The sequence below is a fragment of the Antrostomus carolinensis genome, unplaced genomic scaffold, assembly GCF_000700745.2.
Source record: "Antrostomus carolinensis isolate BGI_N321 unplaced genomic scaffold, ASM70074v2 scaffold13536, whole genome shotgun sequence".
Taxonomy (NCBI): domain Eukaryota; kingdom Metazoa; phylum Chordata; class Aves; order Caprimulgiformes; family Caprimulgidae; genus Antrostomus; species Antrostomus carolinensis.
The window spans coordinates 1-17296 of record NW_010319852.1 but is presented as its reverse complement, the minus strand read 5'-3'; the positions used below and the strand labels follow the sequence as shown (position 1 = coordinate 17296).

General features: G+C 41.1%; 1 protein-coding gene across 1 annotated transcript; it reads right to left on the bottom strand.

Annotated features, from left to right (window-relative positions):
* Positions 1-347: 347 nt before the first annotated feature.
* Positions 348-17045, bottom strand: LOC104518653 (lysine-specific demethylase 5A; the record flags this gene model as incomplete). The annotated part of the gene is made up of 10 exons (XM_010169417.1): positions 348-2369; positions 4726-5136; positions 7286-7506; positions 7819-7978; positions 10603-10746; positions 11530-12081; positions 13138-13299; positions 14840-15019; positions 16034-16172; positions 16690-17045. Coding segments are annotated over 10 exons (2541 nt in total), but the record flags the coding sequence as incomplete, so codon positions are not given.
* Between the last annotated feature and the right edge of the window lie 251 nt (positions 17046-17296).

The following is a 17296-nucleotide window of genomic DNA, read 5'->3' as shown; positions in this document are numbered from 1 at the left end:
ATATAACTGGAGGCAAAAAAAGAGGGTAAGTCTAGCTATAGCATAGACTCCTTCATAAATAAGTAAACAAATAATACTCTGAAGTTTGCTACGGTGCCCGTTCAGCCACATGCTTACCCACAGCTTGCTTTTACTTTTAACACCATTTTAGTCTTTAAGGAGTAGGAATTAGAAGTCTGTGCCCAATTTGCACTCAAAAAGCTCCCAAGACCCTGGATCTTCTGCCCTCCATCTTAGTTCTTTTGTTTTTTCTTTGCACATCTTCATCTTCCCAGGTAGCAGGCACAAATAAAACAAACTGATAAAGTACATCTACCTGAGCTGAATTTTCTTTTTCTTCTTTTTTTTGGGGGGGAGATGGGTAATTCTGCCAGATAAATAAATTTCCAAATATTAAAGAACAAGAAAAGGGACACAGAACAGTCAAGACAGAACACTTTTTGGGTTTTGTTGGGTTTTTTTTTTGTCAATATTTCTTTAAATCCCAATCCAGCTCCTAGTAAGACTGGACACTACTTACAACACTCCTAGAAGAATGGAAACACAATAGGGAGCGAGTGGAGAGGGGGACAAGACAGCCCAGTGGCTGGCTTCAGACATTCACATACACAGAGCCAGCACCCACTGCGAGTCCTTAAGGCCCAAGATGCCCCACTAACAGGAACAAACCCAAACACAACGGTAGCACATGAAATGTATTTTTACCTATTTAAACACAGGCAGCTGGTCAGGCTAGAATGGGGAAGGTAACTGCTAATTCCTTGTACTACAAGGAAGGAATGGAGTAAAAAAACCCAAGCCCACGGGCAGGTTTTTGCTTTGTGAACCTCTGTCTGTGCTGCTGGTTAACAGTGGTAAGTATAAAAAAATCAAAGAAAAATAATCTATTTATAGAACAAGTCAGTAGTCTGAGACATTTAGAAAAAAGTAAAAACAAGTCCTTCTTTAAAAATGGATTTACTAAAACAACTGTCACCCAGGATAACCCCAAGCCCTCTGGGTCCTCCAGCAAAACCAGGGGCAACTCCAAACAAGAACTGTTGCTGATTGTACACTGGTACACACCCAGCCAAGCCAGCAGGGAGGGGGGATCTGCGCTGCCAACAGGATCTGCAGACGGCTTGCTGGTATCGCTCGAGGCCATGCCTGTAGCCTGGTGATACTGGAAAGAGTTGTGAGTGAAACTTTTCACAGAAGCACATGTCAGTGTAACCTCTGAGGTAAGTGGGCTGTCTTCTTTTCCTTCCCATCCCTGGGTACAGGTCACAGAAGCCGGTGCCCTGGGTGCTGTACCTCCTTGCCAGCTCCATCCTGCGTGAGACAACTTTAATGTGCAGGAGTGCAGAATCCTAAACAAAGCCTAGAAGAGGAGAGGGCATCCCTGTGGAAAGGGAAGCCCTCTGCTTTTCCCAAGCTCTGGTCTAGCTAGACATCTTCATCAATGTTTTCTGGCCCTCCTCAGGACAGGAAGATCAGCTGCTCCTCCACTAAGGAAAAAAACTTTTGCTTAGTGGAGTAGAGTTGGGTTTCTTTCTTTCTTTTTTTTTTTTGGTAAACAGAACCTTTGCTGAGATCTGAGATCACGAGCTCCTCTGCCCTTTAGCTACAAAAGAGAAATTTAAAGAAATTCATCCACTTGCTCCCATCTTTATAGCATAGTGTTAGCTGCCTGGGTACGGAGGCAACGTAACTCTCCCAAGACATTGCCCTACTCACTGGGTTGGCATGGGGAGGCAGAAGATAACTTCCAAAGTCATCTGCTTAGGCCTAAAAACTCCAGCCTACTGGCCACCAATTCCAGGCCAGCTCCACTGCCAACGTGTACTTCTAACACCCTGAAGTGTCTAATCTAACGGCCTCGGGTTTGCTCAGTCTCTTAAGAGCAACAGTCACACTCAGAGATGGAAATAAGTCAAAAAAAACCACTGGCTGGAGCTCCTAATCAGGCGGTGTCTGCATAGATGAGTCGGTACCACTGTGCCTTGACGTTCCCGTTGTAGGAAGGAAGTCAGCTGTAAGGAAGGGACCAACTCTGCTGCAGGTCTGTACATCCTTGGAAGTGAAGCTCAGTGGCTACATTAGCTTCAAACCCCTCTCCTTCTGTAGGGTTTCAGTGGTCCATTTCCCAACAAGTTCCAGACATCAAGTAGTTGCTAACTTGTCTCCTTAAGATCTTCCATTGGTAGTTTGTAGCTCAATAAGAAAGGAGGAGGTGGTGGTGCATGAGCAGGGCTACCTGGTCCCTGCATTGGCTTCTTTGCACAGTTTATACAGATGTAATCCTCATTCTCAGCCATTTCTGGAGAGACACCAACACAAATTTGATGAAACCACTCGTCGCAGCCACCGTCACACTGCACCCAGTCTACCTGCAAGAGATTAAATCAGCAACACATAGCACATTACAAAGAAAGACAGATAGGCAGAGTTTCTACAGAGAAAATACCTTCTATTAAACCCACCTGATACAGAATCCCAGACTGGTTTGGGTTGGAAGGGACCTTAAAGATCATCCAGTTCCAACCCCCCTGCCATGAACACAAAAGCTTTTGGGTACAAATTAATTCCCTATAGAACTGGTTTTAACAAGCTGCTTTAGTTTAATTAAAAAAGAAACCAAAAACAAACCACTCTTCCAACAAACCTCACCCCTCCTGCATCCTCAGACCATCACGTTACAAACACACACTGCTATTCATGAGGAAGATGACACTCTGTTCTCCTCAAATGAAATACAAGTATGCTAGAACTCATTTAAAACAGGAACGTGCCCAGGGACAGTTACTTCAGCATAGATGAGAGTCTACAAATACACATCCTAAATTATATATATCCCCATTATCAAATGGTGGCTTTTGCAACTTCAAAATTTCAGAAAACATCCAGTTCCAATGCTTTTGGCTAAAAAAATAAAAATAAAAATAAAATAAAATAAAATAAAATAAAAAGCCACATGACATCAGCAGCTTTAATACTTTTCTACCAGCTAGATATTGTGTATACAGCTGGCCACCAAATGCCAAAAAAAAATGCACCACAATCTGTAACTCCAAAGTGACAGAACATTTAAGCTAAACTATTTCAAACTTTGAGCTGAAATTGCTATAGAACAATTAGGAAAAGCCATAAAGAGTAAAATAAAACTTAGGAAGGAAAATTAAATGCATTATTCGATTTCTGTAATTCCTTGAGTAAAAGTACATGTTAATTTGAGTCAGTGGGCAGAAACCAACGGAGATCTGCAGGATAAGGAACACAGATCCTTAATTTTAATGGCTATGGAAATCATTACTGCTGTCACCTTACAGGGGAACGTGAAAATGAAAATATATTAGAAAAATAACAGTACTGGCAACCAATCTAAAATGAAGGAACATTATCAGCTCAAGATTTTACTTTACTTTGTAGGAAAACTTTTCCTGAATAGTTTTTTTTAACGTGACTAGTAACGGACACCAACAGTTGCAGCTTCAGTCATCACACTCCTGAATCTGCCATTTTTCACCTGTATGGCCTTCACCTGTACAAAAACACACCCAACCTTATGGAAAGACACTCATTCCATTAAAAGCTTTGATTACACCACTAGGAATTTTACTCAGTTTAATTTATGGAAGTTTAACAAGTTTAGTACAACCTTCTGTGATTCTTTATAATATGGAGCTTTCGCTCTCCTCCCTCTTGCAATTTCCATTTCTGTAAAAATGTGCTAATATAAGCTAATTATCATCTGTGAAATAAAGAGGACGGTGGCACAAAGACTGTATCATCTTTTGAGTGACTGAGTGTAACTTCTAACCTTGGTCTAAGTGTAAGACTTTAAAATTGGTCTTTTAACTGGACTTTTTAAGTGTTTAAATGAACCTTAAACTCCATTTTGCAAAACAACAAAAGAGTTTTTGGTATTTGTATTTGTTCCTACTCTCTCTCGTGCAAACCAGTGCAGTATAGTGTCAATCCCAGTTATTACTGGGAGAGGTTTTTTCTTCTTTCTAAAAAGCAGAAAAAAATCCCATTTAAAATAAATACTTTTTTGGTCATCAATGGGTGTTAAAAGCCGAGAGTCAGGACAGGCAGTATCATAAGAGAGAGGCAGATCAAGTTCCTTTTTGTAGTAATTCAGTCAGGTCTAAACATTGCTGATTATTTATCTCCAGCAAGAGTTAGTGAAGCACTGCAGTCTGTAGATCCCTCAGCCTGCAGCATGACTGTCCACAGACTGTATGCAAGAAATACAGAAAACTGACTTCATTTAGCAGCATGGCACATCCCACTTCTGCTCAGAAACACACCGAGGTCGGGAACATCCCAAGCTGAGTCAAAGAATTAATCCCTTGAACGTGACAACGCACATTGCGCATCACCAGCAAAACCTTATACAGCTTGAAGAGATTAAACTTCCCAACCAAACCAGAGTACCTTTTCCCAGACCCTAATTTTCCATATTCTCCTGTTTTAAAGTAACTAAACTTAGTTTAGTTACTTTAACCTAATTTTCCATATTCTCCTGTTTTAAAGTAACTAAGAGAACCTAAGGAAGTTCTATACTTTCATCTACTACATCTGTGTTCCTACCCAAGTACTACTCAATCCTCTCTCACTTCCAATCACACCACTTGGGTTGCTCATGCTGTTCAACTTCATTATAATTCAATAATTAACCCCAAAAGCTCCGAGGTTGACTTCACATGGAATTGCCTATGACAGAACTAAGTGTAAACTCACTTTGTCCTTGCAGGGCCTCTGACAGTTCTGTGCAGCACACACAGCATTCTCATCATCCGACTCTTCTGCTCCTGACCAGTCATACTTGGAAGGAATATCTAGAACCTTCTTCTCTCTTTTTTTCTCTGTGCTCTCCTTTGCTAGTTCCACCTTTGTAACAACTGCTTTTTCTCGCTTCTTCTTCCGCTCCTCTTCCTTAGCCAGTTTTTTTGCCAGCTTGTTTAGCTCCTTTGTCTTATCCATGGTGAGTTTTAGCTTCTTCTTCTTGGGTTTTTCCAGTTTTTTCAGCTCTTTAGATTTTTGCTTCATATCTCCAAAGAACTGCTCTGCTCTCTCCAGCTTTCGTTTCCGTTTCCTCTCAGAAGAGTCTCTCCCTCTCATTTTCAGGGGTTTCTCATCCATGCTGTCATCCTTCATAGAAAGGGTGAAAAGATGAATTTTTATTTTTATTTTTATTTTTTTAATGCAAATTTCCATATACTACAAACTTGGTTTTTGAGATGTACTTACCTCCACCATTACCCTGACATGGTATGAAACCTATTTGACAACATACTGCTACAAATTCTGAACAAAAAGTGGTTCAACTTGATTTTCTCTATACTAGAAAAAATAGTCAGTGGTATCAATTGTGGTACCAATCAATTATTTGGTATCAATCAACCAAAAATGTCCAGTGGAAAAAGTAAATCATCAGTAAGGGTAAGCAATAATTACAACTCCCTTCTCACATTGCTTTTTAATAGAAGTTGAGAAGATTAATCATTTGTTAGATGCTCTTGCTTATTTTTCATCCTAGGTCAGTCTTGCTTGTAATTACTTTTGAGAGAAAGCAATTGCTATTCTGGAGATTAAGAAAGAGGCAATTGGTGAATTCTTAAAAAGTATCATCAACTCAAGCAAGAGAAGAAAGGAACAGATCCATTCTTTGAATAGCTTCCAAACTGGCACACATTTGTAAACATCCTGGCGTCATTAACAAATCTTGAATAGCAGATTCACATCAGAACTGAGGCTTAGAACTGCCAGACTCTGTCACTGCAGGTAGCATCCACAGTGACAAGTCCTATTTATATCTGGAAGATTCACAAGTATAACTCCTTTGTACAAACAGGACTGACTCAGTTTCAGTTAATCCAGCTATATATTTTAACCTTAATAATTATTAATAGATTAAGGACATACTATAAGGCAGTAAAAGACTGTTTACAGCACATTACTTAATATAGCTACTCCACCCAAAACCAAATCCTCTGAAGATTATGTTACAAAAGTCTACCTGTTTTGCATGTAGACACAGAAAGGTATTCAATTCACAATTAGTCGTTCTGGTCAAACAAGTATTCATAAGGGTTAACCAGAAAATGTTGTAACACACACAAACCCTCTTACCCCTCACCCTGCCCCCCCCAAAAAAAAGCTGTGCTTAACTATTAATATAACAATCTGGCACACTATTTATAAATTGCTATTTCCTGGCATTCAAACTGTTCTTCAATCAATTCCATGCCAAAACCATTACATTAAAAGAACATTAAGTTTATGAAGTGAAGTACTTGGGTCAAGACACGGTACAGCAGTACTTCTTCGGAGGCAGGGTTTGCTTTACACCAGTCCTAACCGATGGCAGTTTGGCAACACTTTGACTTACCTATTGTATATGGATAGCACTCAGAAAATGAGACAACTGATTGATACGCTCATCTAACCTCACTGTTCACAGCATGTAACCTTCCAGCTTACTGCACGCTACCAAAAAGTCAAGAAACAACCACCTTCAATTTATTTCCTGTGCAGTTCAGTAACCCAAAAAGCAATCAGATACTCCATAACTGCACACGGCCAAACTGACCCCTCAATTTCAGTTGACAGGGGATAAAGGATGGGTTCCAGTGCAGCTCTTCAACACAAGAGTTTACCTTCTTCCAGCACACACCCCTTACCCACTGCATGACTAAGGCTGAGTGATTTGGACTAGACCTCAGAATCAGCAGATAAACCTGTCTCATTCATTGTCATCAGCACATCTTCACAGGGTATTAGTAAAATTGGTCTACAAGGTCATTAATAAAAATGTCTATGTTACTCTGAGGATGAATAGGAATCTTATTACCTGCATTACCATATCATGTTTTATTAAAAAAATCTTTCCCCATTAACAACACAAGTTCAGCGACATACAAGCATCACATTATACAAGCTAAGTGTAGACTTTCCATCTTCCTAAATGTTTCTTGGAACTCTTTTGCAGATCAGTTCTGATTCCAAGTATAATCAAGAACAGTGTTTCCTCCCTTAACCTTCTATTTTCTAAAATAAGCTTTGCATATGGAACTGCCTGAGAAACTGTTCTAAATATGGGGAATTGTGGAGGACAGTGCTACAGCATGAGTGATCCAGAACCAAATTTTTGTTATTTTCTGGAATCTACTACTCCCTGGTTGAAACCTAAACACGTCAAGTGACTAAACATTCAATAACTCAGTATTTAAAAAAAACCTCAGCAAAATAATGTGGTAGGTTTTTTTTCCATACCAGAATGGTATGGAAAGCTCCATACCTCCATGACGTGAAGGAACCTGTCCTCAGAAGGTGGATGAGTAGCCTGTAAAATCCGCCAGATGTGTTGAGTCTCATCCAGCGACACCTCTAGCAGATCTCCTACCATCATCAGATCTTCCAGCTGCGCTTTCGCTCCGGGTGAAAGCTCCAACACAGGGGGCTCCAAACTGCGAGGTACCAGCGGACTCTTCCGAGGCTGCTTCCTTGGAGTGCTAGAACCTTTCCAACAGGAGGCAAGTCATGATAAAAGGAAGAGAACAAAACCAAAAGAAATTACATACTTTTTTTTACAACAACCATCAAAAGAGGGAGATGATGCCAAGCAAAAAAAAAAAACATTGACACAGGTTTATGTGTCAGGTACCAGGAAGTGAAGGGCAACGTAACTCTGTTGTACCTTCTTACAGACAACATATCCTCTCCAGTGAGCACAGCTAAAGAGCAGTTCCCCTCCTCACTGCCTGCTCATCCCAGCTCTGCTCATCCCAGCTCTCTGTTCAATTTTCTCTCAACGGATATAAAAGCAAATACCTTGAGAGCAGCTTTTCGAAGCAGAGGAATATGCGTGTTCGGCACAGAAGGAGGGAGCGGTCCACATGTGCGTCACCACCTCCTCTGATTTAATGGGGATTTCCTCATCACAAAACAAATTGGGCTCCAAGCTGCTAGAAGATTTTACACTGGCGTTGTCCTGAAAAAGACCCACAGAAAACATGCAACATCTGGATACAGAAAATACCTACTTGGAAAGTAAACTCTGCTCAGACTGACTAGTCTGCTCTTCCTAAAAACCTACTTTGAAGCACTCCACCAGAGACACCAAGACCATGTGCAAAAGCTACAACCCTACTTAAACAGTGGATGAACACAGCAACTACTGAGATAGGTCAACAGATTTATAGTCAGTGCATGAGAAACACTTGACAAGTTGTCTCACTCAGCAGTCCCTCAAGTGTGGTCTTCAGAATTCAACATAACGGCCAGTTCTGGGCTCCCCAGTTCCAGAGGGACAGGGATCTTCTGGAGAGAGTCCAGCAGAGGTTACACAAAGATGATTAAGGGTCTGAAGCATCTCCCATATGAGAAAAGGCTGAGAGAGCTGGGACTGTTCAGCCTGGAGAAGAGCAGCCTGAGAGGGGATCTGATCAATGTCTATCAATACCTGAAATGTGGGGGCCAAATGGATGGGGCCGGGCTCTTCTCGGTGGTGCCCAGTGACAGGACAAGGGGCAATGGGCACAAACTGGAACACCAGAAGTTCCAGACAAACTGAAGGAAAAACTTCTTTGCTGTGAGGGTGCCAGAGCCCTGGGACAGGCTGCCCAGAGAGGGTGTGGAGTCTCCATCTCTGGAGATGTTCAAACCCACCTGGACACTTTCCTGTGTGATCTGCTCTAGGTGAACCTGCTTTGGCAGGGGGGTTGGACTGGATGATCTCCTGAGGTTCCTTCCAGCCCCACCATTTACAGTAAATTTGACCAGTGAATCAGTCTGCTTGGAAGAATTTTAAAAGTCTAGCTAGTGGAGTCAGAATTAAGGATTTGCTGTCAAGAATTATGTTTTAATTAGAAGAAGCACAATATAATCAAACAGGCCTTTGCACTTCTGTTTTTGAAACCACTGTTGTACTGGAGTTGTCAGAGATTGTGGTTTTCAAAATACCATCTGTGGACCCTTGGGGATCCAAGGGTTACTTCTCCAGGGTCTCCAAGAAGTTAAAGAGCAAATTCACACATGATGCATCATGATCTGTATACTTTTTTTTTTTTTATAAACACATCCTTCCACTGGAAAGTGTTTATAGACCATAAACTGAAAAAAACCCCACCCCAACCCTTGAAAGCCAACTATATAAAAATTCTTAAACTCTGAGCAACTTTGCTATTTCTTTTGAACTTTGCTGCTCCTAATTTTGACCTGAAGAATTGGGTTGCCTGAAAATTTGTCTTCTATTCCAACCATGTTAGTTGACCTAACAAAAACCATTTCTGGTCTCTTCTCAGCTTTGCTTCGACAGATTTTTACTTTTAGGTTTTTACAGTTACATGTAGTGATGGACATTCAAATCAAACAGGTTAAATAACAGATTTTGAAATCATAACAACAGAATCTTTAAAGAAATTAAATTACACCCCTGCTAAACCCCCAGATCCTGACAAGCATGTGCCATCTTTCTTGACATATGCTTTATCACAGCCTCAGAAAATGCTACATCTTTCAGAAATGCCTTATTACGACTCCTGATGCAAAGAAAAGTTTGGATTTTTTTTTTTTAATATAAATGAATATAATTAAAAGCTGTAACATCCAAGTGCAATGTCCTCTTGTTGACATTTCACATGAGACTGTAAGACAAAAGTGTCTATTTGCATAAAGCTGCTTAGAAACAAAATGCTAAAAACAAGAGACTGAGGCAAATCATACCTGGAAAATTTGCTGTTCTTTTATAAACCAGAAAATCTGCCTTAGAAGAATTTACATGACCACACTGTCTTTTATGTTAGCATCTTTTAAGGTAGATATGACACTATCACTAAAAAGAAAACACTGCACAAGAACAGAGAGTGGCATTGCTTTTCTCTCTACGTATATCAAAAGGACAGCTCAGAAGTTCTGAAGTGAAATACATCCCACTGAAAACACTTGGCTACCTCTACAACTGCCTTTTCTCTTGATAGTTCTTCTCTAGTTAAAATATTTTGAAAATTTAACTGCAGTTACAATTTCTGAATGGAATCCAGACACTAATTTCACAACATGATCCAGACATCTCGGCCTGAATATTTTCACACATCCAGAATTGAACAGATTACCTCATTTTTATCAGGGCTGAATGAGTGAAAGGTATGAAAACGTAAAAAAGCTCTGGCATCAGGAAACTTCTTACAGGGCAGCTTTCAAAGACCAATTTTTTTTGCTGTAGCAAGAACTGTTGAGCTCTCCATATAGACACTTACTCGTATTTATGATTCAGGATATCTCTGAACAGGGCATAAAGACAACGTTCATTCTCCGTGGTATTATAAATACAAAGCCCTTGAGAAGTTTATCTTTTTCCTTAGCCCTAAAAAGCACCTTTTGAAACTCAAACAGGTCGTTTGAAAAATGAGTAAAAACATTACAAAACTTCCCAATAGTCCAGGACTGAGAAATATTGATAAAATCAAGAAGTACTTCTTCTCCAACAGGAGCCAGAGCAGAATGTATATAGATAGCTTAAGATATTAAAAAAAATAATTTTGAAATAAATTAAATTAATAAAAAACAGGTGTTCTAGATTAATTCCATGCAGACAAGCCACACTGGATTACTCACTTTTATGTCATAGCCATATGTCTCCCTGATGTCTTCATCAGAGTCTGTCTCTTCATCATCATAATCCAAAGTTTGCCGTGGGGATGAGGACACACTCCCTATTACTCTGTTAAAGGCTGATTGCTGGAAATTAGTCAAGTGTCCCTAAAAGGAAAATGGAATATGGGAATGAAACAATAAAATTTCCAGGAAAAAAAAATTAGAATTCTATAAAATGCTAAAGAGTTACTGACGAAGGAAACTGTTTCTTTGGCCTGAGGATAACTGCCTGGCCAGTCACAGAAAATCCTAGTTACAGCAAGATGTTATGAAAGATAGGGAAATACCCAAGAAAAAGGTTCTACTAGATTTTATTTCTATGTTTTTGAATAACAGTGATGACAAAGATCTAGATACTGCTGCTCCCTGCTACCAAATTACAGCCTGTGGTTGCACAAACTTCTTCACCACAGCCATCTGATCTCAATCTCAAGATGAAGAGGTCAGCTGTCAGTACCTTCGTGCCTAGAGTTCTTCACAGAAATTTTCTAACAAGACACCAAATACCTAAGAATGACAATCCAGGAGAAATCAGAAATACTGAGATCTTTGGTTCTACCAAGAGGGAAATAGAATTTGGACAGTGCTTTACACATTTTCAGGCCCTTAGCCAGCTGTTCTATCTGAACTGATGTTTCTTTCAAGCACCTTCAGCAGTTGCTGTTGACATGGAGTAAAAGGCAACAGACTTGTTCCTGGAGCAGCATGTGACTGAAGCCAGCCACAGCCCCCGAGTGAGGAGCACTCAACCAAGTCATTTTGATAGGGCTAATTCTCAGCTTTTAACTGCTTTCCCCTCTCCCCCAAGCTTCTCCAAGAAAGATAAGGCATTTTTAACACACTGACAAAGGACAAGCATGGTCAAGAGGAAGATATTCACACCCCTACCTGCAGGTCTGGGTTAGCTGCTGCTTTCTGTAGCTCTGCACTGATGATTTTCTCTGTTTTCTCCCGGGCTGCCTGCTCCACCATTCGCTGGCTGAGCACAGAAAGCTTAGCCAAAGCAGAGGACAACTCATCAGTGGCCAAAGCCTGCCGTGCTCTGTCCTGCCAACTCATGGCACGTTCAGTCAAGCACTGCAAGGCCTCCCCTTCCGGCAGCCGTACAGGCAGCTTCTGCAGGGACACCAGCAGAGACAGGATCGTCTCAAGCCGCGGCCTTCGAGAACGCATGCAAAGCGGACACAGAAACTTCACTTCTTTGGCCTGCCAACTCGAGCCCTTCTTCTGAGAACTTGTTTTGGGCAGTGGCACGCAGCCACTATGAAACCAGTCTTTGCACAGCTCGCACTGTAGCATGAACCCACTAGCTGTTTTGCGGCAGATACAGAATTTGACTTCTTCGATTCGATCCACCATGGTCATCTTGGCCAGGTTAGCTGCCCTGAGAGCATGCATGGCTTCAATCTCCTTCTGTTCCCGCTCCTTGAATATAGCCACCTACCCAGCAAACAAAAACAAAACCAGTTCATGACCTTCACAGTTAAGAGAGGTTACATTTTTATTACCAACATAAGAAAAAAAAAAACAAACCACAAACCCAACATGTATCAAGAGATCTTCCTAGCTAAACTAGCCCAAAATTTAGAAATTGTGTGATCTAATTATACATTTAGCTAAAATACCTGCTCCTCAATTACTCATTACTCCCCCGAGTCCTTCTGGCAGAGATTCTATGTAAACTTTAGATCACCTTCTCCATATCTACAAAGTTTCTTAAGTTCCTAATTAAATCTGTCATAAGGCCACCAGAAGAACAGGTTTTGACTCCAGGAAAGACGACAGAATCAGTTCCATCCATCTGTCTGCTGGGACAATGCAGCTGAGCATTGTTTCAATGTTCACTCAGCACCAGGAGCATCTGAGTGACCACGTATCTTCCTGAAGCAACTTGCATTTCTCCAGTGTCTCCATTCAAGCAACTATAACAAAGCACACTAAGGTGAAACAGGCTGTGTGTAAGTCACATTAATGAGCCTGCATATATTTTTTTTGTTCCCAGAGAAAGGGCAGCCAGATGACAGCAAATTCTTCTGATAAGCTGCATCAATATCACCCCCCCAACAAGGAGGAATCAATTATAACATTCCCCCCAGCCCAGTTTCTAAGACCAAGCACTTCCAGGCTGCCCTCAAAATCAACTTCACCCAATGTGTCTTGGTACTGTTTCAGGTAGAGCTGTGGCTCATTCCACTTTATTTTGATGGGATTTCAATAATTGTTAATAATATGAGCAAGCTGCCACAGATATTAACCCAAGAGCACTTAAGTCTTGCACATAGCTCAGTACGTATTAAATATCAGCACTCACAGTCTGACCTGTGCTTCCCTTCCCTTCCATTCCAGTTAAAGCTGAACTATATTCTTGTGTCAAACATACTATGAGGTACTTGTTTCAGTGAGATCCATTTATCAGTTCTTCTGTCAGATTTCCACACAGACTAGAGACAAATTAAACCCATGTATCAGGAGACACTACCTTTCATTGCTCCTTACCACAGCTGCAGTGTCCCTGGCCTCCTCCAGCCCATCCTCCAGTTCACTTAAGGATTCCAAGTCAAGATCTTTCTCCTTTTCCTTCTCCATCAACTCCTTTGCCCTCTTCCGCCTATTCTTACTGCTCCCATAAACACCAATATCAGTCCGAGGGCTCAGAACCTGCAACCACCAAGAAAACTTACACTGTCAGAGCCAAGGATACCAAGAACAAAGTCCTCATCTATAATGTTATGATTTCAGGGATATATATGAGAATATCTAATAAAGGAATTACAACAGAGTCACCAGAGAGCAAAAAATACTCAAACACCTTTGCTATCTCTCAATTAATGCTAGGAAGAGGAGAAATAAACAGAAAAGGAAACAAGTATTTAATGCATATGGAATTTGAATGGCATCAGCACCACAGTGATGTGGCAGGTCAACTTAAAAGCCTGCCACATCATGTTTTCATGATTAAATGACAAAATCTATTCCAATTAAGCTATCATATATATATAGCTAAGTGAAATACTGTATGCAGTTAGGTATCAGTAATTTAACATTCACTTCAAGCACCTTCATCAATTGCAAGTCTTAAAGATCTGCCATGATTTCATATTTACATCAGCAATTTGGTGGCTGAAACAAAACTGAAAAATAAGCTATAAGCCTTTTAATATCGAACCCGAGAGGTTGCAAAGCATTTTTAAGGACAAGAATTAAATTTTTAGTAATCTTGATTAGTTGGAAGGCATACTTAAGATATAAAATCTAGCAAATTTAATTCAATATAGGGAAGTTCAAATTGATACATTTAGGAAAACAGTCAAACACAAAACCAGAACATACTAAGTAACTAGTTAGGCAGAAGAATTTGGAGGAAAAAATTTGGACTAGAATGCATCATAAACAGAAGAGAAACCAGTGTGGTGATGTGACAATGGGAGCAGATCCCACTGGGAAACATTAAACAGCAGTATCCCCTTTGAGACACAAGATGTAATTACTGCACTTCATGTGGCACTAGGGAAGTCACAGTGAGAGGATTCTGTCTGGTTTTGGACATCACACTGAAAGTGAAGACAAACTGCAGAAAACAGCAACAAGGTAAGTGTGAAAAATACAGCCTACAATAAAGCTCTGAAAGAACTGGGACTGTTTTCCCCAGAAAAGGGAAGCCCATCAAGCAGATATGATAAATCTTCAAACACATGAATGATTTTTATTAGAACACAGAGAGTAACTACATTCATTGAAGTGAAATAAACAGTAGCTGACTTAATTTTTCTTATAGTTAAACAGCTTATAAAAAATATCTAAGCTATTTGCTTAGAATTTAAGCAGTAGAACAAGTTAAAATATTAATCAATTAAAGACAGTTTCTGTGTCCACTTCAGGCCTACATTTCTACAATTACACAAAAAGAGAAATCCTTTTCTTCCCCTCCCAAAAAGGAGAGTTTTAATCTGTTTCTTCAAAAGTAACAGTTGGGGCTCTCTATACATAAAACAGGACGAGCCAAACAGAGACTTTGTGCCTTTTTCGCTCTTCTCGCCTGAAAACAGCTCAAGTTTTTTATTACATTCTGAAATATTTATATATTCTGTTCTTGAAAGAAGCTGTCACCTACTGTCACTGAACCAGCTGTTCCCTCCAGAGCACGGAGAGCCATCGAGATCAGGTTCTGAAGGCCGACTCACAAGTGTCTGTTGCTCACCTGTAACAGGCTGTAGCTCGAGTTCTTCTTCAGGAAGGTCCTTCCCGTGCGCTCTCTCCAGGCGCGCGCTGCAGCTACCTGTGACTCCAGCTGCGGCAGGGCATCGAGACGCACTGGAATCGGGCGGCCTTTGGCAGACAAGCTCTCCAGTTGCTCCAGGTAGGCATAGCTGCTCCCATTCTGGGGTAAAAGTACATTTTTTTTAAGCTAATGATTCCAACCGTTATATCAGTGGCCAGCTTAATTTCAAGTCACACACTATTTTGTCACTAAAACAAAAATTCCAGAGGAAAGGAGGGCAGGGTTTCAATCTGACTGATATTTTTAAAACCCTCTGATACAGGTTTTATTTTAACAGCCATTCTGACATGGTCAGCTGGCTTATGGAGTAAGACAACATTTCATTTCTAGATGATTGTCATAAATGCTGTCTGCTTAACAAGCAGGCTACAATATCTGAGTTGTACAGGGGCTGATGTGAAATCAATTGGGATTCTCACTTCAGTTCCCAACAAAGATCTGGTACAAGAATGGCATTTGCAGTCCAGAGGTCATTGTCTAGAAATATCACAGAAAACACGTCCCTTTTCACACAGAATCACAAAATATGAGGGATTGGAAAGGACCCTGAAAGATCATCTAGTCCAATCCCCTTTTGGATCAAGTTATGTGGGTGGAGCAATAGAAGGGGGGGACTACTGAACTAAAAATGTCATAACTTCATCTATTTTGGATACAAAATTTCAGCCATCAGTGACATGAAATCTTACACGATTTGGGGGAGAAAAAACAAACAAACAAAAAAACCCCACCCCATTTCCATAGCCTGCACCAAGACCTGTGAGCAGAACATCTACTGCTGCAGCTCAGTATTTCCAGTGACAGTATGCAGAACAGGTTCAATATTGAGTAAGGCCCTTTGAGAGTTACATTTGGATCCTAATTAATTTGTCAGCTCTTGCATCCCCCACCAAACACACAAAAGGAAGGGAAATGGAACTGGATAGCCAATGGGGAAAGAGCAGCACAAAAAGAAAAAGGAATTCAAGCGCATGAGCTACGCTAAGCATATTTAACAGCTACAGTGTGGTTTCCCTTCAGGCCACCTTTGTAGGTAGGGGGGGCTAGGAATCAAGAACATGTTTAAATAAAAGGATGCAAGCAGAAGATTGCAGTCCCTGCTGTAACCCCTACCTGAATGGCCTCCACTTTGGCTGTCCAGTCTCTAGCCCGCTGCAGAGCTTCTTTCAGTGCCAGCACATTGGGCAGGTAAGCAGGGATGTTCTTGGCTTCATTCACGATGCCCTCCAGAGCCATCATACTTTGACGAGGTCTAGAGTAAGAAAAACCCAATTCCAGCCTTCTCTCAAAATGCCAATCAACTAAAGTCATAAATTTGACAGGCTGGTGATGCAACTTCATCACTACGCTGCAGTGCAGGATACCATGCTCTATTCTTGGAGGGTGGCTACTGAGTAACAGGAGAGGTGAGAAAGCTGATGGGACTTTGCATGATCTAGTTCAAAAGAGCACAGCATCAGAACTCCTTAACACTGAGGAAGCTGTTGTGTAGCACACACAGTGGTTTTTGTTGTGGGGAATGAATGGTAAAGACAGAAGCAATTCACAGCTTCCTGCCACTGTGCAACGTGACAGGGAATCAACTCATCAAGAACCTCAAATCCAACTCTTGAGCAATCAAAATGCTGGGAGGTAAAATAAAACAAAACCAAACCAAACCCCAAACCACTACAGCTTCAAAGCCCCTACTTTTCATCACACTCCTCAATCAAGTCTTAGAACCCATGAAATGTGTGATCTGGAAGAACAGTTTGCAAAGGAACACTCACCTGGCCTGCAGGCACACCTTGGCCTTCTCCTCCCACCTCTCCGAGACTGTAAGCAGCTCCTGCAGCTCAGCCATGGCTTTCTCTACAGCATGGTGTGGTGCCAAGCCCACACCCGAGTCAATCAGCTTCTTCATCACATCTAGGGTGACTCTCTGGGGATCCAAGAGGGTGGACCTCACCTCATCCAGCCACCGTGCCTGCTGCAGTTCTTGCTTCAGCCTTGGCAGTTCAGGAAGTTCTACGTAAAGGCCAGAGCCCATGTCTATCAGCTCCTGCAGCTTGGAAGAGTCTGGGATCTCATCCATCATAGCTTCTTGAGCACGCTCATGAAATTCTTCCACATCATCAAGCAGATTCTGAAGTAAAATACAGTACAAATCGATTAGGAAAAAACATCAGTTGAATCAAGAGGGAAAGTTGACCGAGCGATCAGTCAGCTGCAAAATTTGTACGTGGACATCACGCAAACAGAACGTCTACACACATTGCCACCTAGGTTGTCACAAGCCAGCAGGTCTGACACATATTAAGTAACAGACCATCTAAATTCATTTGGCCCAGGACCAATTCCATGACGTTCAACAAGGCCACATGTCGGGTTCTGCAC